At 38.4% G+C, this 21,392-nt stretch overlaps 1 protein-coding gene across 12 annotated transcripts in view; it reads right to left on the minus strand.

Annotated features, from left to right (window-relative positions):
- PTDSS1 (phosphatidylserine synthase 1) overlaps positions 1-21,392 on the minus strand; it is a 57,830-nt gene that overhangs the window by 22,069 nt on the left and 14,369 nt on the right. For 9 of the 12 annotated variants that reach the window (XR_014183452.1, XR_014183453.1, XR_014183454.1 and 6 more), the window contains exons 6-13: positions 18,123-18,274; positions 15,974-16,115; positions 14,839-14,951; positions 13,222-13,287; positions 9,231-9,330; positions 7,998-8,066; positions 7,405-7,474; positions 5,689-6,058 (exon numbers count right to left, since the gene is read on the minus strand). Coding sequence is in view for 3 of the 12 variants with exons in the window: in XM_082046787.1 (XP_081902913.1) it covers positions 5,946-6,058; positions 7,405-7,474; positions 7,998-8,066; positions 9,231-9,330; positions 13,222-13,287; positions 14,839-14,951; positions 15,974-16,115; positions 18,123-18,274 (825 nt within the window). In the remaining 9 variants the exon portion in view is untranslated. Of the gene's footprint in view, positions 1-2,490; positions 6,059-7,404; positions 7,475-7,997; positions 8,067-9,230; positions 9,331-13,221; positions 13,288-14,838; positions 14,952-15,973; positions 16,116-18,122; positions 18,275-21,392 lie in introns of those variants that run through there. The other 3 variants (XM_082046787.1, XM_082046789.1, XM_082046788.1) reach the window with 2 other exon arrangements.

Here is a 21,392-nt window from a genome sequence, read left to right on the forward strand (position 1 = left end):
TAGGGCTATCATTTAAGATTTTAATTAAAAGCCTCCACAAAGCTGCTCATTTGATTTTATTTTGCCTTGGTTGCTCTGCAGCAAGTTTGACAACACGGGCACATTGCAGGCTTGTGTGTACAGCACATGTAATTAAAGTCAACAGGAGTTACGAAGTCTTTAAAGCCAAGACAGGGTGGCTAAAGCCAGTAGCCCAAAATTAGAAGCAACATTTGAAAATCCAGGTCACGTTCTCTGGGTGTTTGTGTTACAGCATCACCTAGGGGCTGCAGCTGAGATTGGTGCCTGATTGTCCCAGACCTTACAGCGCTACATACAGATTTGAGTGTTTCCAAATGTCCAGGCGTACAGCACACATTGTCACGGAGACTACACTCAACCAGGCCCTGAACATTTTGATGAGAAAGTTCATCTGGTAGATATATCTATATATATACATACACACGAGTATTTTATGCTTTTTTAAAGCAAGAACCACCAAAATACTTAACTGGAGGGTACAGCGATCGTAGAACATACTTTGGATCACAGCCATAGGAATGCTACTGCCATAAATTCCCCTACTCTAAAAAACATTAAATAAGCCATCCAGTTATTTCATGATCATCTGCAAACTGAGATCCATTAAAACTATGAAAATTAAACCCATGTGTATGTTTAACATAGTCTGGCACTTATATTGTTGCTGATTATAGGAATTCAACATTTACAATTCACATTCTTTCCCAGACTTTTTTTTTTTTTTTAAATTATTTTCTGAATTGAAGTTAAAACTCACTTGGTCTTACCATAACATAACTGAGAGTGTTGAGGGCAGACAGACGGCTCCTTTGCGAGGCACAACTGCAGCTACAGCACCAACAGACAAGCGAGCAGGCTCACAGGTAACAGACCACACATCTCGCTGGGCACAACCTGGTTGTCTTTGTGCACTCAGCCCAGAGTATGAAGAGTTTGTGGCCGCCCAGTCCTACTTCCTTTAAATAACAATGTACGTTCTCAATTCCTGACCAGCCACACAAAAAGCAAAAGCAAAGTGAGTAATGTGGGGGGTGTGTGTGTCCAAAACATGTTTTCAGATGATTGTGAAATTGCACCTTTCGGTAATGTAATTTGTTAAAGTAGGAACAGTCCCTGTCAGCGCTCCAGAGAACAAAACTATGTGGTAGTAATGGGTTGATAATGCAGACTAGACCTAGAGATGTAGACAGAATATTGCAGGAGGCATTGGGAGCATATGAGGCTTAAAATCAGCTCAGAGATCTCCAGTTAAACCCCAGCCTGTGATCGTGCAGTCCTTAGTACTCCAGCATGGCCATGTTTCTCCAGAAACACCGGTGGAAAAACAGCAGCACAGCAGAGCAGTGCCCAGACCTATGGGCATGTTGTCTGTGTGCAGCTGAATTGAGTGCTCAGGTATCTGAAAAAGAGAGCACTGTGCTCCTCCACCTTTTCCATGTGAAACAGCACACTGAAGCAGCAGTTCATCAAACACCGTGTACAAGAGAGAACTGGTTTAGTGCTTCCAGGGTAAACGGCCATTACAGTGATAAAAACTGAATGAGCTGCAGATGACACAGTAGGCATGGACACCAATACCTGTTTCAGTCAGTATCATACCAGCTTTTGGCTCTATAATCTAGTCTGTGTCAAATCACACTATCAAAATGGTGGGCAACCTGTGCTATGGGACAACAGAGCAGAAATGCAGCTGGTCACATCACTCGACCGTACTCTGATCTTGAAGTCAATAAATTAATTTCCCCAAGTTGAGTCTGTTTTGCCTGTGATGGTGATTGCTGAGTGATAAACCCATGAGCCTTTCATTATATTTTCTCTCCCCTGTCCAGCTGAGGAGGGGAGTGATAGAGCAGATTTGGTTGGCACCTGGTGTCCAGCCAGGGCCAACCCACAACACTCAGCTCTCCCATTCAATAGAGAACAAATCCAAAAAGAATTATAGAATAGTTTGGGTTGGAAGAGACCTTCAAAGGTCCTCTAGTCCACCCCCTCTGCAATGAGCAGGGACATCTTCAACTAGACTAGGCTGCTCAGCCTGGCCTTCAATGTTTCCAGGGATGGGGCATCTACCACCCCTCTGGGCAACCAGTTCCAGTGTTTCACCACCCTCATAGTAAAAAATTTCTTCCTCACATCTAACATGAATCTCCCCTCTTTCAGTTTAAAGCCATTACCCCTTGTCCTATCACAACAGGTTCTCCTAAAAAGTCTGTCCCCATCTTTCTTATAGGCCCCTTTTAAGTACTGAAAGGCCACAATAAGGTCTGCCTGGAGCCTTCTCTTCTCCAGGCTGAACAATCCCAACTCTCTCAACCTGTCCTCACAGCAGAGCTGTTCCAGCCCTCTGATCATTTTTGTGGCCTCCTCTGGACCCGCTCCAACAGGTCCATGTCTTTCCCATGCTGAGTGCTCCAGAATAATTAAGATTAAGACAAGACATACCCCATATACTAGAGAAACTTCAGAAGGCATAGCATAACTGTTTATATTATCAGATCTGCTGCTCTGAAATAACAAACTACAGCAAAACCTTAGTGTGCACTGTGGGCTGTTGGGAACCACCACATTTGTCAGCATGCAATTACATAGAATAAAATGTAATATAGCTTCTAAAGGCAGTATGTAACCATTTCCTACACCTTGCAGGTACAGACAAACACACATATGGTGACATGGGTTGATTTACTGAGTTATTGCAAAATACAATAATTTGCAATCAGTACAGAGCAAGTCTATTCAAAAACTATTAAATAGATGGTAACATCTGCGTCCTCTTGTGATAACAAAGTAAAAAATACAGTTTTAACAGCTGGGACATCAAATGATGATCTTCACAGAAGAGTAACAAAAGCACTGGTTGAAATCACACTCCAAATATTTAATTAGACGCAGTGTATGATCTATGAGGCTGCTCTAGTACTGGAATCCAGTACTCAAGGCTAGCTCTGGTTGGCTGTATACCTGCATTTGAAAAACCTGCATTTTTATTTAATCCACTAGTTGAAGTTCTTGCCACTACCCTCTGCTTACACCACGCTGCCCTGAATCAGCCTCCCTTCAATGGCTGACACCACTGACGGGCAGCCTCTGGAGGGCCAACTCCCACCTCTGCACAGCAGCAGGGGAGATCACCAGAGGACAGAGACAGGAAAGAGCATCAGAAGCAGGAAAGTAGGAATGAGAGGCTGTGACAGAACAAATACTTAAAACCAGGACAGTGCCTCTGTTACAAAATACTGTTCAAGCAGCAGAATTTGTACACGGATGCTTGTTGCTCAACAGCTCAGTGATTTGTCATTGTAGGTGTTACACACATACAGAATTCAGCAGGAGTGCACTAAATGATAGAATTGGGATCACTAGTTTTGCAGCAGCGATCAAAAGCACCTTTCCAAGGCCTGCCCGTGCAAAGCTCACATCCAGACGATGGGGCTGAAAATACAGTTGTCAGTCAGCGGAGGACGTGAGAGAACACGTGAATTCCAGCCAGAACTGCTGACAGAGGACACAAAGTGCCATTTTCCAAGCAGCACATTAATAGTTTACTTAAGTTTCCCCTCTCCATAGCCATCCCTCTTCTAAAGTATCAAAAACAAACAAACAAACAAAAACCAAAAACACAACCCAAGCAAACACAAAAAAAATAAAGTAAAAAGACTTCATGGGAAATATTTTTAAAGGCGTTGTTAAACAACATTTCTTCAAGGCCAAGCTGTTGTAATAGCATTCAGAACTCAGCTTCAAACAAGATGACACTTCATATTTGCCTTTTCAGTATTTTTAGGGTGCAATTCCACAGGGTGAGCACCAGGTCTGCATTTATTATACAAAATGTGTGCTTGTCCCCATAGGCAAGTAGATATTGTACTTCAGCATCTGCTTACACATGTAAGCTTTGTATACATAGTGAGTGCCTATACACCTTGCAAGTACAAAACAGGCTCTCACCTTTGAAAACCACAGTACTTAACATATCTAAACCATTAGATTTCCAACCTCTTGCTTTGGTATTGAATCAATAAAAAATTTACAATGCCATTCTTCAGCCTTACACAGACTGAGTTATTAACAAAGAAAATAAAAAAGTAACAAGTCTGAGTATCCAGAGAAATGTACATTCGTCAACATGTAGTACATTATGAATAAAGACACAATACGTGGAATTGCTATAGTATGAGAAAAACAAGTAGTTGTAGGAAAGCCTGAAAGTCTTCCTAACATTTTTTCTCACGTACCATTTGATGTCACTGTAGCAATGATGATATAGCAGCTTCTACTAAGTTACTTCCCAAGTTGTAGACTTTATGTTTGATTGAAAGCAGGCTGAGAAATTAAGGGCCTCTGAGGAGTTCAGCAGCAACACTTAAGTGCATTGAAAACATTGACAATCTGTGGCACATTGGAATTAATGGCTTACACAGGATACTTCTTCTATTTACAGTATCATACACTTGTATAAAGTCTCTGCTGCATTTTTTTTAGTACTTAGTCTGTGGCAAATCACAGTAACATTATCCATAGAAAAAGGAAATCCCATTTTCTTATGAAGACTAAGTAACTAATAGGTGTTAGTTACTCTTGCTTGAGCTACCTACCCCTCTGAGCCCCATAAATCCCAAAATCTAATTGGCACAAGAACATTTTGATAAGTTAATACAGGGACTGATTCCTCTTGATTGTTTACCTCCTGACTTAATAATTACATTCACTGCTGGAGAATTATCCACTTTGCTAGATGTCAGAATTAATACATTAAAAAAAAAAAACAACACCCAACAAACACCACCATACACAAAAAACCCCTGCAAAGAAGAGTGACTTTGCTGTTGAGTATCTGACTGCATGACAGGAAATACCAAAGCAATGGGGTATATCACAGCGATATCATGCTGCCTCTCAGACACCAAAGACTACAGCAAGCCTCACAAATAACTATGTTTATGGCAGTAGTAAGAAAAAAACTGCCTTATCACCAGGCTTAGTAGGGCAGAGCCTTCAAAGCAGTTTCTGATACCAGTCTGAAGACACTGGGATTTCTGGTTCCAGCTGAGGCAAAGGCAAATTACAGGGAAGTAGGAAGGAACATTGTATACAATGTGACAAAGATGAAAAAAAAATACGTATTTCCACTTGAAGATGCAAAACACAGTGCAGTAAAGGAGGAAAAACAACTAAATGACATGACATTTGTCTCTGAGGGCAGAAAGCACGGCCCTCTACTTTGTAACAGGTTTTTATGTCAGTATTTTAAATACGTTAAAGAAACAGAATACATAGCAATCAAGCAGAAGGATGATGCAGAACAAAAGAACCATGTTTGAAGGTCAATTTCAAATACTTTACAAGAAACCTGGACTCATTTCTTCACTGGTAAAACCCCGTCACCAGGTCTAAAGAGCCTTTACATAAAAGCAAGCAGCTGGATACAAATATGGAAATATTAAATATTTACTAACTGTTGTATAGAAAAGTTTCATCGTGAGACTGATAAAGGGCAGTTGCTCTTAGTCAAAGGATTGTGTACTCTTCTAGAGAACAACAGAAACAGTAAAAAAAAATCCAACCAACTATGCCAACTGATTATCAGTTTACTAACTTTTGTGTTTAAGTCCTCAACTGAGATATTAAAAATGCACTTGCAACACCTGAACACAAAACAGGGTGTACTTGCTATGACAAAATTACTTCTCTTTCCAGCATACTCTTCATTAGCTTTTGGTGCCACATGCTGAAGAAATTAGGTTTAAATCAGTGAATGGCAAGTGTCAGCAGGCAATGATTTGCACTACACTGGTGGCTCCATCTTGATCATCGTTTTCTTCAACACCTCCTTTTTTTAAATTTAAAAATCAATCTTCCATGTGGAAATTCTGATTTTCTTTGTCACCTCTGGTCACACTGTAGGCTGTTGTCAGAGACCATTCTTATTTCTTGCCAATACCATTTGTTACTTTTGATTTGGAGTGCCGATTCCTTCTTCGCGATGAATGGCTTTCACTATTGACTGTTTGTTTGGCTGGACTATTGTCAGCACCTGCTGAGAAATAAATATATATTTTTTTACATATACATATTTGACACTGTTAAGCTCTTGTCTAAAAGACAGTAAGGCTTTCTAGAGCTATAATGTGTTTACAGTATGGACTATTTCAAGCAAATACAAACTGGCTGATACTCGTACGCCACCTAGTGGCCTATTCTATTTTTTAAAAAAGCAATTCTTAGGACTACTGTAAAATTCTTTCTCTTCCAAAAAATTCAGAGGTTTGCTAAGACAAAATACAGTGGTGAAACATCCTACATTTTAAATTACATCAATAATTAAACCTCTACATTTTTATTATTGACAGGCGCCACTATCAGAAGTTAAGAACAATGGAAAGTCACAGATCCTTGTGAGAGTGCATTTCTTCTTTTCATGCTTTCATATGACAGACCATGTTTGACTCTGAGAAAGAAAAGGGAGACAATGGGGACTGAAACAAGAATACAAGAGCAAAACACAAAGGAGGATGAAGTTTGTAATTAATGAAGTAAAAGATTAGAGAAATATTTGCTTGGCCAGATTTCACTAGCATATATAAATAGGAAAAACATTTTGAGTGCAAGCATTTTTTCTCCAAAATATCAAAATCCACACATTTACTAAACTGAGAATAAACTAATATCAGCATCCAGGAAAATAATGTATGAAATACAAAGAAGCTCTGCTGTAGGTGTTTCTCGAGCCTATGACAAATAAATATTTTTAGTGATACAAATACCTGGAGCATAAACTCTGACTGAGATTAACTTCCAGGTGTGAGATGTGGATCTTGATATTGGGTCAATAAGCAAGAACCCACTCAAGAGTTAACAGATGAGGTGGGTAACTTGACTGACCTCTAGAGTAGGGAAAAGAGGTCAGAGAATGAGGCTGCCTTTGCTTATGACAGAGAAAGCTGTCTATGACCACAAGCACTGCATTGACTAGGCAAGCATCAGTAAGAACACAAGGTCCAGGGCACATTCTTGAATGTTTCTTAACAAGTAGGAATAAAGGCACGATTCACTTTCATATGCTTCAAATCAAACATGCACTGTTCAGACAGAAAACCTGTCCGCAAGAGTTATGAAATGCATAATGTCCTAAACTCACAATAATGGCCTGGAATAGAGGCAGAAAAATTCAGGTGCTTCATTGAAAAACAAACATATTTCCAAGAGTATAGAAGAAAAAAGGTAGTAAATCCAAATAGCTTTGCAGATGATTTATCTGTATAGCTCCTGCAGGGATGTTTATATAAGTCCAGTTGTCGCCAAGATAAGTTTCTCAAGCACCATTTCCTAGTACTGAGCCTTAATGCTACCACTTCAGGAATATAGGTACAAAAGTGCCAATACCTCTACTGAATTTAGAATGAAGCCAGGAAGCATCTGGACTGTAAGGGCTGTCTTCGCTTTCTGATAAGGTCTGCAAAAACAAGAAAGACACATGTCATTGGGATGCTGATTCTTGTGATCAGCACGTCAGTTCAAAATTAGACTTGTAAATTTAAACTGTGGCAGAAGTCCCCATAAAACTCAGCCACTACTGAGGACTTCTCCCTTCCCAGTTAGAAGGTGCAACGCAGATGATACAGTAAGAACTCACCCCTTGCCATGTGACCTGTTGTGTAACCAAGTATTCTTAATATTCCCCTAGCATTCCACCTGTACAATGGGAACATTAGCTAACCATTCATCCCTGAATGCTTTGCTAAAATTACAGCCTCATTTTGAGTAACTAAGAGGACAGCATTCTTTAGAAACCACAGTGTAATTTGGGATCTGTCCAAGGCCTGCTGAATTCAGAGTTCTTTCTATTGACTTCAGTTAGACTCTGGACCATCCCCCTTCACCCCATTTATACTACTTCTGGTAAAGAATTCTAATATCTAGGAGCATTGCAGTTTTAACACTGGTATTAAACAAAAACAGGCTTCCTAATAAAATACCTTTTCTCGGTGGCCGTAGTATTCTGCGTACCAAACCATACCATATAAACACAGGAAAGTTGTAAAGGCCTAAACAAAGGAAGAAAAAGAAAAAAAAAATCCATAAAACTTTTCCTATATTCCTTGCTGGTTCAAGGTCTCAGAGTACCTGGAGATTTTGCATTCGGAAACTTTCATGCTCTGTTTCTCTCTGCATCTTTTGTCAGGATGAGTAAGACTCATGTTTCAACTCTAAGGTACCCATACACTTTGCCACCATGGGGTGTGCAGAGCAGTTCTCACTGGGAGCATGAGAATACATACAGATCGCTCACATACATGCAGGATACATGTCAGTATGATTCCTGTCATCACCCTGTAGATTCAAAGGCAGCTGGTAGGCATTCGTAGGTATATTACGAGGAATAACCAGTCTGGGAAAAAAACAAATTCTCCTTTTCCCTGCCCCATGCTTCAGGCTGGGTTACGTGTTTGGTTTTGTGGTGCTCTGATCTGGGAAGCAATTCAACAATTTTCCTCTCTGAAGTTTTTGGAATAAAATCGTCATGTGAAATAGGAGAACAATAAATTCTGACTCCCTATCACCTGTTTGAACTGTGTTCCCAGCTAAAAGGGAGAAGTATTTATCTGTCAGCCCATTATAAATGCCTTATTTTTCACTGACCATTAAAAATGTGTTTGGCATCAGAGCTACAAGTCTGGCAAGACATACATGCATTTACTGTTATAAAATGGGCATTTCATGCTGTATTTGCAGTAATCACACTGAAGTACAGAAAGTAGCAGGCTGAGGAAGAATGATTTGCCTGATAAAGCAGGGTTGTGTATGTAGTTATAAGACTTCAGTGTGAAACAACATGCATTATTTACTAATGCTATTCATTAACTTCTGTTCCTGTCAGTGGGCACTATAGTGAGCACCACCAAAGTCAGCCTCAATTGAACTGACATTTTCTCTCATAAAGCTCCCTGTAACTAGTGTTTGTTTCACTGTTAAGCACTGGTGAAGTTGCTATATTCTGCTGTGTCAAGTAATAAGAAAAAAAGTAATTTAGTCCCGTCAAAGCGGGTTCTAAACAATCTAGCATTTGCTTTTCCGAGGTCATGCACAATGCTCTTCCCCAGCATTCCCACACAATGATCCCCTGCCGCCAGTGTTACAGGGAGGAAGCTATTGAGATGCTTTCAATGCTTTTGCCATGCTTCATGTTTCACATAAGAAATCTCACTTACCACACAGAGAAGCCAAAACACAACATACAGTATTTGTGTTTTGGAAAAAAGATCCTGTCCAAACTTTATGCACACAATAGCTTCAAGGAAAGCAATAACCCTGTGGTTAAATGAAAGAGAGGGAGGGAAAATGTGGTTACAAATACTAAGGATTTAACTCACATGTTCCCAACGCAAGCTGTTAGCTCTAAACAAGCACTATTCTCTAGCCAGCACACACCTCCCCAACACCACTGTTAACTGAAATTTATTTTTCTTTCTAAACTTTTCTTCAGCATAAACAGCATACAAGAAGTGACCAGCTGGCAGTTCACAATTCCACAAGCCTTTGCTTGTCCAGGGAACAAGCAGGAGCATGTGCCAATAGCCAAGAATTTCTGTTTATACCTATTACTGTGTTTCAGCCCTCACCAGATATAAATTTCTTTTCCATGCTGAACAACCAACAGACGCCCTGTTGGGTAAACTAAAACTGTGCTTTGGGTGTTTCTCTACTGGATGTAAATTTACTAAAATTCTAGGTAGGCTTGCTTCAAATAGATTTTAATGAGAAAATTAACATGAAACAGCATTTCAAATCCTCTGAGAATCCATGCATTTGCTCTGGTTTATGTGTAAACTTAGGTCCACACCACAGCATCAGATAATTTAAGGAGAAATGAGAGAGGAAAAATTGCAGTATTTACTTTCCCTTCTGGCATTTTAAGAACAAAATCAAGTATCCCCAGCTCCTTCCCTGTAACCAGATGTTTACATCTTTTCAGGCTCAAAGCTAAGAAGGCTTGTGCACCACTTGATGTGGAACAAGGGATTATGAACCCAAAGTTTCCATTACCTTCCATGGAAATATATTTAGTTGGTATAGGTCCTGCACCCAAAATTACATATTTCTAACAAATACAAGCGTAGAAACATGACTAGTGGAGCAAAAATGTAGAAAATTGACTCTTCAAGCTAGAGCAAATAATGAAGAAAACTATTCAATTTCTGCAAGTTTAATATTAAACTTGTTCAGTAGTGACTTTGAGGCTGTACGTATGAGCACATGCATGAAAACTCCTCGTCAAACACAGGTACACTTAACATTGGGTGAAATGTTCCGGTCTCCCAAGTTCGATGCTGCAGGAACACATTCCCTGCCAGCACTGACCACAACCAGGGAGTTGTTAAAACCAGCTCTGCTGCCTGGCAGACAGGACCCTGCTCCCTCCATCAAAGAGGGAGGAAAGATGGATGCATGACTTAACCACTGGCATTGCAGAGATGGTCCTGGTGTCAATAATAAATTACAGCTTTCTCTGTATCATCTAACATGACTTGCAGGGTGATGAGTGGGCCCAAAACTTAGAATTGTGGAGTGGACACCTAATTGGACAATAATGCAAATTAACAAGGTACATATTAGTAAAAACTTGAGAGCAGTGTTACTCTGTTGGGTCACTGACTATTTTTAATCTTGGTTTTGTGTTATTTTTCCTGATCCAGCTGCAGATTAAAAAAATAGTTAAACTAGAAGTACAGCAGTAGGAACAGAAAGGCCACCATCAGGAAACAAACATGGGTATGAGGGTATGATATACTCAAAGGTCTAAACAAAACAACAGGCTGTTTTCAGCAAGCACTCAAAAATCATACAGCTGTTTGTGCTGTATTTATACATTCTTACCATTATTCTTGTCAAGAATACTTGGGTTAAGTGCATTGTACAATAGGACAGCTATTACAGCTAAAGAAGTGGTAAATCAAAAGACAGAAGATGCCACCAGTGAAAAGTGTTGGTGTCCTACTGAAGGGTCATGAGAATACTAAACAGAAGACACTGTAAGCTTTTATTCAGTCCAAATGGTCTTGTAACATCCTAACGTATACTCCTTTTTGAAAGGCTTCATCTTAATGAAAATGGTGCAATTTCCAGCAGAGCTGTTGCACTGGCCTTGTTCATGCCTTACATCACTTACTGTCCACCTATTGAGAGCGACTCTAGAGTATGTGAAAAGTCACAGAGAACACAGTTTCATGCTAATGCAAGGCACTAATTTTCATTATTCCCATGGGTTTGCTGTTACATATTTAATTTGTGCCTTTATAAGTGTTTCTTCATCACCACAGATATGAATATTCTATATACTTGCTTTTAATTGCTTCAGAAATTAGATTCTGGATAGTTGTTACTGGTAGAGTGCTGCTTTTCCAACAAACAACAGGAACTCCTGGTGTTGCTCCTTTTTTCTTGCAGACTACAGATGTAAGCAGTATCGAGGAGAATACTTCATGCACATTTCCCATTATTAGATTGGGCTATAGATTAATATTCTATTGCAGTTCTTGTTATAGGATCATAAAGAGATATTTGGGCTTCTATTTATTGACAGATATTACACTAATGTGTTTAGGGAGGGCTTTAAACCAAGGATGATGGTTTCTGTAAACCGTAACAATTTTTTAGAGCCAGAAGGCAAACATTCAGCATCGCATTTCCCTTCAATTTGCAAAAGAATACATTTACATTCTTTCTCTCAGATGAAACAGGTTACTCTGTCATGATAATAAAAAAAAAAATCCAATGCCCTTTTAACGACTGTGTACATTACAGATTCTCTTTAGGAATAATAATGCAGGAGGTTTAGGCCTACGGAAAAATATTATCATCTCCTACCCAGTAGCAGTAAAACTAAATAGAGTTACTACCTTTTGTATGTCCACTGGGTGTTATGGTCATGAGTTGAAGACAGTAACAGATCCATTGAGGAAGGTGTTAAGTCAGTGAAAGAGGTGAATATTTAAGCCTAGCCAAACCCAAGGAGACACGTGTCATGTTCTCCAGGGTACATCTAAAACAAGAGTAGAAATACCTGCAATTACATTGCAGCATGCTCTTCTCTAACCTCAAACGCTGAGATATGGGTATTCTTTATGATGGTGTACTGCACCTGGAAACATGCCTTCCAGCCCAGCACTCCTCTTAAAACTCTGTAACATCCCTAAGCCTAACAGTAAAGGTGAGATAAGTTTACCAGAGCACTGTGTCTAAATTAGATCTGAGTATTTTATGGCTCATTTAAATGCTATTCCAATTCAAAACAGCAATAGATTCTTCTATTCAAGATGAAAAAGGTTCAGACAATTCTGGAAATAAGACAAACACTAATCTTGACAGAGAGGATGAAATGGCAGTTTTAATTTAAAATCATTGCCATCAAACATTAACTTCTTGAATAGTTTCTTAAAATACATAGTTTTTTTCTTTAATATGTGATTTAGGATTTTTTATGTTTTCCTGTTTGTAAGCTTCCAAGTCACAAATCAAGAGACACCACTACACTGCTTATTTATAGAAAACTTTTACAACACCACAACAGGATATGCTTCAAGTTTCCAGAACAGTACATTTGAGTCAAGCCATCTAGAGAAGGAAGTTCTCACCAGAATCAATCATGCAAACTCTTCATTTAAAGGTCTCCTCCAAGAGACTTGTTGAAAGAGATTATAGCCCAGGTAACCATTGCTCATAGCGTTATTCTTTTCCTTCTTTGAGAATAGAACAAAAATAGTTGATAACTGTGGTTTATTTCACTGTCTTTGGTTGTGATTCCGCTAACAGTGTCAATGCCCACCTAGATGGCCAGATAAACATTGCCCCAGCGATGGACAAGCGGTAAAGGCAAATTTTTCATCCCTCTCACCTGACTGAAAATACGGGCTGCAAGGCCAACGCTACTTTGAAGCCGCCTAGCTTTATCCCACAGTTCCTAGTTCTTCCTTCCGTTCTTTTCCTTACTCATTCCATCACTTTCCATATTCTACCTCCAAATCCAGGACTTTCCTTTCCCCTGAACTTGCAAAAAAAAAAAAAAAAAAAAAAAAAAAAAAAAAAATCTCTCCATACTGTTCTTTATACTAAAACAAGGACTGGCTTTATGCAAAGCCTGATTCTGTGCTGGACTCAGGCTTAACACTTGTCCAAGTGCTACAAGACTGCAGCAACACTTACCCGAACACCCAGCACTGAGTTCCCACCCTCTTGCACTGTGTATCTGTGAGGTACGCATAGTATTGCCTGAGAAGGGAAACAAGAAAATTCCTCAGTCACCTTAAAAGTCTGCAGAGTATTTACATTTAGAAAACAAGTTTAGGTTACAAATCTATACCTATACTGAAAATGGCGTGCTGATGGTTAAAATCACATGCAATCATGCTGGATATCTACCAGATGGCTTCAATTCTAGTAGGACAGATTATCACATAGATCAAGTAGCTTGAAGCAACACAGAAAACAATCCTGAGAGCGAGGACTGGGAAAGTACCCAAACTAGTAAAATAACAAAGTGAATTTGTCTCCTGCCTCTCCACTGAATCTCCACTTCTTTCAGGCAAAATGCAACAGCTTTGATAGAATTAGAGAAACCCCCACTTTTTCCACAGTTTGTCTTTAATTTATGAGCAATTGCATTTTCTTGAGAGATGTGTAGGTTGGAATCTTCAAAGAAACTGAATATAGCTATTCCATATTCTGGGCGAGTGCTCTAACTACTGGCATGTTTTCCTCTCAAGAACAGAGATTTTCTCGCTATTTTGGAAACAGTCTGGAGACTCTTCTGTTCTTCATGTTCTTATGCTCCTAAATTTTAAGAGTTTTGAGTGGAATTCTGAAGAATTGGGACCAAAATTCCTTTTCTCAGTCTCTGAATTCCACTGACAGATGGGGAAGACAAGTGTTATTAATCTAACAATACAAGGATTGTTTAAGAATAAAGACTTCTACAGATTAGCAAGGGCCATAAAAATACTTAAAAGCTCATCTATACAGGATCTTAGAAGATGTTTAAGGTGATTTAACTAACAGTGTGGAATCAGCGCACATAACTTCAGACACTAACAGCTGTATTCCAGGAATAAACCAAGGCATGGTTGCCATTTAAGTGTCCGAGGTAACATAACTTTACTCATGAATAGTAAATTCCCTGTCTCTGATTTCAGAACTATGTGCATTCTGTCTACCTCCTGCTAGTTCACAAGAAAATTAAAAAAAATAAAAAAAATAATCAAGGGGACTCTGCTAACAATGTGAAACAGTGTGCATGACTAAAAGCAGGTTAATATTTCTATACAACTGCTAATACTGCATATATGCTGTTCAGTCATTCAGAATATGGCAATGCTCTATCTTTTCCTATAACATGCTAATAGTGCCTGTAGATAAACAGAATAACAGTTTCAGTCAGAAAACCCAACAGTTATATTTTTCCTCGTCTACACTTTTGTGAACATCCAACTCATCAACTTCAATACCTTCACATATAATCCTTTGGGGTAACATACGCAGTGAACCCACAAAACAGGGAGGTGCTTTACAAACAGAAGACAGAACAGACTGGGTTCTGCATCCCTATGGAAACACAGATGTTTATATACATTTTACTTTATTAGTTCACTTGTCAGAGAATACACTCTATTGAAAAGTGATAATTGTTTCGCTTTTCCTGGTAGAGAAAGCATAAACTTCTTCAGATGTGCTCTACTTACTCACGAACTAATATATGCAGTTCTTGGGTGCCTAGAAGTCAAGCTACCTTAAACCAAAGAAAAAACACCATGGCAACAAAATTACCTTACAGTGGGTGCTGTAATGATGCCTATGAAGAGAATTCTCCCCCAGCTTAAAGGGTGGCTTGCTTGGAACACAAAGATATGTTTTAAAAAGAAAGTGTTCAACTCGGTCAGCTAAAAAAAACAAAACAAAACAAAAGTTAGTGTTCAACTTCGTAACTCTTAAGTTACTACAGAAAATGTGCAAATATTAATATGAGAGCTAAAACACAGAAGTAAAACTATTTATGCTCTACTATAGCCCTACTGGTTAGATCAAGGCTTGGAAGAGTCTGAGATTTCTGTTCTAGGACAAGCAACAAATGTACTAGTAAAACAAAGAATTCTCCCCTACAAACCTCTATTAAAGTATTTGCTCTCCTTCCAGAAACCCATTAAGGGATCAGACACTAATTCACATTTCAGAGGTCTTCTGATAGCTTTAATATCCTAAATCAGGTATGAATGACTAAGGTAAATTTATTAAAGGAGTAGAAAATATCATATTAAAAAATATATATACCAATATATGTACACTAATGGTTCTCCTTTTAAAAACTAAATTTAGTGAACTAAAAAAAAAGTTTTAGTGAAGTCTGCTAGCATTTGTATGATGAAATACTGATGCAGTTGGGACATACTATGGAGTCTTGCTGGATCAAGACCAGAACTCAGACTACCAGTGACCCATCCAACAGTCAGTGGGAAAGAAGAAGAAGAAAAAAAAACAACAAAAAACCCCAAAACAACAACAACAAACCCACACACCAAAACCCCACAAAAACAAAATAATAAACAAAAAACCTCCCACCAATGAACCAACAAAAACCCTCATACAACAAAACAAAAAAACAAACAAAAAAACCCAACAAAACAAAACAATTAAAAAGCCACTGTCTAGCCATTTAAAAAAACCCTATCAATTGCAAAGAGCAATCTGCCACATTTGTTTTTTTTTTTCCCCCACAGATTCTGTAATTACACTCCTGAACTATCACATAACTGCCACGAACAAAGCCCTGACCAATCCTGTATTATCAATTCACTTAACTGCGTATTTCAATGATGGACATACATTGCATTAGAATATCTTCCAGCCAAACACAGCCAATAAGTAACTGAGCTGATGGCAGCTTTGATTTCACAGAATTTCTTACCTGCCAAATGATCATGAAAAGGTAGATTCCAGCCACTCTTTGAAATGAAGACTTAGGGTCAAACCAGCGGACATAGGTCCAGCTGGCTGGGGTGAATTGCAACACAGCTCTTTTGATTTTCCCTGTGGTTGTGTGAATGTCCCTAGAAAAAGAGAACGGCTGGAATAAATAAAACGAATATGCAAAAAAAAAAAAAAAAAGCAGCACAATAGTCATGTTACTGATGTTTCAGAACAATCACACTTTTCACTGGACAGCAGACATCTTCACAGACACAACTGTGTAGCAGGCAAGGGTGAATTAAGAAATATAATATAATCTATTAAGCACTTCCATCAGGGTGCATTCTGCTATGCAAGTCCACCCTCTGCTATCCTCAGCCAGTAAATAACTACAAAACGTATCTATCATTCTCTCCATGAAGGAAAGAAACAAGGATTGTGATTCTGCATCTCCCTTGGAAGATGTAAAGGATATTTCTTCCTAGTCTCTGCTGCTATTGCTCTTATCCCAAAGACTCTTTGTTCTAGAGGTCACTGACATCAATCCTTCAAGAATCTGTGAGATTAATTATTCATTAATTGTATAAGGGGCTGGCTTCACAGGTTTGAAAATGCTGCACTTCCAGCACACATAACACCCGCTGTTCTGATATTAGATGCACACAAATCTTCTGGAGAGATGTGACAGCACTGTTAAAAGCTAGAAAGCTTTCAAATTCCCTTTTGAAAGGGGATATGAATGGAGGTTCATCTGACAGACATGTTACTGGTTCTTGCTTTTGATAACATTAATGCAGATGAGCAACAGCATCCAAAGGACAGGGAATGTAAGAAAAACTCAAGTTTGCTTTTCTGAAGGAAGACTAGCATGGCTACAAGTCAGTTTTCACCCTATTATTTCCCCAGCCCTTCTGGACAAAAAAGGAGATTCAGATTTTATTTCTGATACTTGCACTCTTTTAGGCTAGTGTGATCTTATGTCAGGAGGAACCTTCTGATCTTTAAGATCTGTGCTTATTCAACCAAAAAAAAAAAAAAAAAAGAAAAAGAAAACAAAAGGACAGAAGTAAAACCTTCTAATTCTATGCAGCTCCTCTTCATATTAAAGGACAAAAAAAAAAATCTACTTTAAAATAACATGAGGAAAAATTATTCCACAAAGACAGTAAAGACTAGTCCTGACATAGATACTCTGCTGTTTTAAGTGAACTCTCTAAAAGCAGAGGGACCATCAACTCTTTAACGCTCATTAATCTTCCTGAACTGAAATGCAGGAAAATTGAACTGAGACTAAAGGCTGGATGTTTCTCAAAGCAAATAACAAATTTGTGAGTAATAAAACAAAGCAGTACTGAAGTTAATGTAGAGTACAAATTTGGAAGTCAAGATGTGAGCTCCTTTTCCATCTCTCAAGACAACATCCTTTGGCAATTGATTGTATTTGATCCTATTTGATCTATATCATTGGTAACACGCAGATAACCATGCTCACCACCAGCTGGCAGGGAAGGAGGCAAGATGGGGGCAAAAAAATATGGAAGAAACCATACCTGGACAGCCAGGACCTGACACTTGCTAGGCTGCAAGCCGTTGACCCTTTACACAACAAATGCTACTTTATTTTGCAATTACTCCATTTACTTTAGAAGGTCAGCAATGGGGTAAGGCAATTCACAGCACAGGTACAATCAGCCTAATTCCTCTTCAGCAATTACAACAAGCACTGGCAGACTGCCATGCTAATGCCTCAAAGCGAGCCCAAATCTAGTTCAAAAGCATCGTATAATGAGATAACTATTACAATTTGTTTTTTTCACGGCCTTCTTCAAACTCTTGCTCGTACAAAATAAACTGACAAGGCAAATAGCTTTACTACTTTATATTTTCATTTGGCATCAATGCTTGAAACTTAGATTGCAAAGGAAAATTATATATACATATTTACAAATATATGCTGTACAGTCACATTACTATGAAATGGATTTTTATCATTTAACGTAAATTTACAGCATTGTTAGCACATGTAGATTGCATGCTATTTCTATACCACATGAATTTTACATATTCAAAGAAGAATGTATGTTAAATTCATTTCCTTGGGAAACAGAACACCAAACAATGTTTATCAAGCTTTAATTTAGACCTACTTGAAGCTTGCCCAGTGATAGGTCCTCATCTCCAAGAAACGACAAACTACCATGCCCAACCAGATGCCACCCCCGTTACAAAGCAGGATGTCCAAAATGACTTGATCCCACCAGCATTCAGCAAAATTAGGCAGAAGGTGCATGAAGAAGAGCTACAGAATACAGCAAAAAGATTCTGGGTGAGGAACAGAACAGAATTCATACAAATAAACTTTTAAAGTACAGAATTCATATAAATAAACTTTTAAAGTACACATTGAAAAATCAGCTTTTCAGTACTTGTCATACTTTGACGACACAAGCCACAACCACTGAAATTTGATGGGGATCCTTCCATTAACTTCAGGAGGCCTTGGACTGAACCACATGAGACAGAGGTCTCCTTCTCATCATTCCTTGTTGGGACTCTGCTGTGTATAAGGATATCATGCAGCTCTTAGCCTCTCAAAGATGCTACACAGAACATTCATAGAAATGCTTGAAACAAGCAAAACTACAGCATTTCTTGGAAAAAGGAAGATATCTTGTGCTTTAAAAAAAAATAAATTGAAGAGAATCTTTGATTTCTGCTAAGTAGTTTTAAGAGGTCTGTTTTCTAAACCAGCAACAAGATGCAGTAAGTAGAATGGATGCATTTGTCACAACTGTCAGTAGTAAAGCATATTGGAGTTCAGGAGTTAACACTTGCTCTATTTCAAAACCCTTTCTTTCATTTAGTATTCTTAGAAAACTTAGTGACCATAAAAAAAATAAAGAGTTCACCAATATTCCAGACACCACAAGCTTTGCTGCTATGCTTGATCCAGAATGGCTCAAAAAGTTAAGAGGATATTTCACTCTCTGTTCCTACTTGGTCTCTCCTAAGCACTAATGATGAAGGTACTTTCAGGAAGAAGATAATGAAAACTAGGTCAGAAACCAATCAACATCAGACTGAGAAGCTGACACCATCTGGATATACCAAAACATATTCAGTCTCTTAAAGACTTCCCCTGGAAAGTGCACATATCATTTACCTCTGAAGCAATCTTTTCCTTTCCAAATACTCAACTAAGACCATAACAAGGCATTAAGTAAGGCAATCAGACATATTTATAGATGCATTTGATGACTTTACACTTTTGATAGAGTGAAAGGAGGACAAGCGGCTAGAGCTAAGGCAAGATACAAACATAATTTAACTGAGAGCTAGAAATGGATTCAGCACCTCTCATTCTCCTTTACAAGAAAATTGTATTCTCTATTCTACAAGAAAAATCACAGCAACCCAAAAAATAGACCGAAAAAGTTAGCTGCAGACTGAAATCAAGACAGCCATGTGTTAAGCAGTCCCTTTGGAATATTCAAGGAGACACTTAACAAAACACATAGCAAGCTTAAAAATATTCATCCCTCCACAAAAACAGCGCAATTTTTGTCAGTTAATGTACATACGCTGTGTCTGCTGAAGATTATTGGTATAATTTTGTAAAGTATCTTCTGTTAACAGATATGTAAATAAAATAATGGAAAAATCAGATGTGAGAAAAGGAACAAGAAGAATGTTGTCTGTATACAGGAAGAATGAATACTGGTCCATTTATAATAACCACAGTTGCTTTGAAAACTCTTGCAGAAGTATATCAAAGCAACTTGTTTTTCTTTGACAACGCTATGGGATTTTCAATGTGGAGAAAATTTGAATTTCTCTTCAGGACCCAAGCTCATTACCCTGCTACATTTTCATGTTTTAAATTAATTTAACCTGAAAGGGAACTAGGCTACAAATCTCAATCTGCAATAATCCAAAGACACCAGAAGTTACAAATAATAAGGTAGCGAAAGCCAGAGGACAGGTGTTAGCCAGCCCATCTCTAAGGTGCTAGCTGTTTTCTCAGCATGAGAGACCAAGGTCTGTCTGCATCCCAACTTTAATCCGATAGCATGGGGCACGAGCCAAGGGTCCCATTTCAGAAGGGGGAGTCAGCTGAAATCCATTAATGCTAACAGTAGATGCACAACTAAATCCCTGTGTAACTGCCTTGATAACTTGGGTAGGTTTCTAATGGCTTTCCTGAATTAACAAATTCATTAAAAATCCATTTGAGTGGTGATAACCTTTCTATATGTTGAACCTTACCCAATGCACTATCTGTTCCAATAATATGCCTTTCAACAACAGGGAATACTAGAAACCCCATGCGGTGTCAGGTTGAAGACGATGGTTGTGCGATGATTAACTGAATGATAAGAGTGCGAGTGAAACAAATCCAAATTCATTCTTTTCCAGAGGGAAAAAATGAGTACAATAACTAGTAAAGTTGCTTTTTGTGGATGGGTACTTGTGAAATCCCAATCTTAAGCAGTTTCAAAATAGCTCAGAAAACAGCATAACCTTCAATGCCACAGAACAAAAACATGTTTTGAAAAGGAACTCATGGCATCAGTATTTTCAAACCCTGAAGTTTAATTTTAGACAACTAAATCCTTATCTATGTTCCTGAATTATACATGACCTGTCAGATGAGCCAAGCATTCTCAAGACAGCAAGCTCTACAAAAAACTATGATTTTAAAGACTAAATTCAGGTGTCCATATCTACACTTAGTATTTTAAGTGTGACAAGTCAGTCTGCACTGTTCCAAAAGCTGATACAAACTGGACTTTTTTTTTTTTTTCCTCTGAATTGTCCAATCAAATAATGTAATTAAATTAAACTCATTTTTATAGAAACATATCCTTGGATTTTAGGTGACATATATCCTACTAATGAAGCTCTAGGTTACATCCAAATGAAAATATTTAGAGTAGCAATTAATCATCTTGAATTCTTAAAATAGATCTAACAATAATGAGCAGCAGTCCAAGCAAAAATCAGCTAAGTCAAGTATCTGTATTTTTAAAATCCAAAATAGGATTTGAAAGTGCCAACTGTCAAATGACCTAAGCACATGCTTGGGAAAACTGTGGTAAAGCTGAATAACAACAGTAAGTCAGTGGTCCTCCAAAACATGATGCAGGGGACTACACTGTGTGTGAACTAGCTTAGATCCACGCCTAGTAAAAATCACATTTGTATACCAGTGAACATGAATAAACTAGCCCTGTGCAGTACAATTTAACAAAAAAAAAAAAAAGGGGCCTCATGACAGAAAACAACACACCAAATGGTGTCTTGCCATTCCATTTGGAATTCTCCTCATGGGTCCTTACACCTTCCTCAGACATCCCTTAACTTCCTTTCACCGTACAGTATGTACAACTATACACAATATGTAATACTGTTGTATT

Source organism: Streptopelia decaocto (assembly GCF_964273445.1).
Source record: "Streptopelia decaocto genome assembly, chromosome: 2".
Taxonomy (NCBI): domain Eukaryota; kingdom Metazoa; phylum Chordata; class Aves; order Columbiformes; family Columbidae; genus Streptopelia; species Streptopelia decaocto.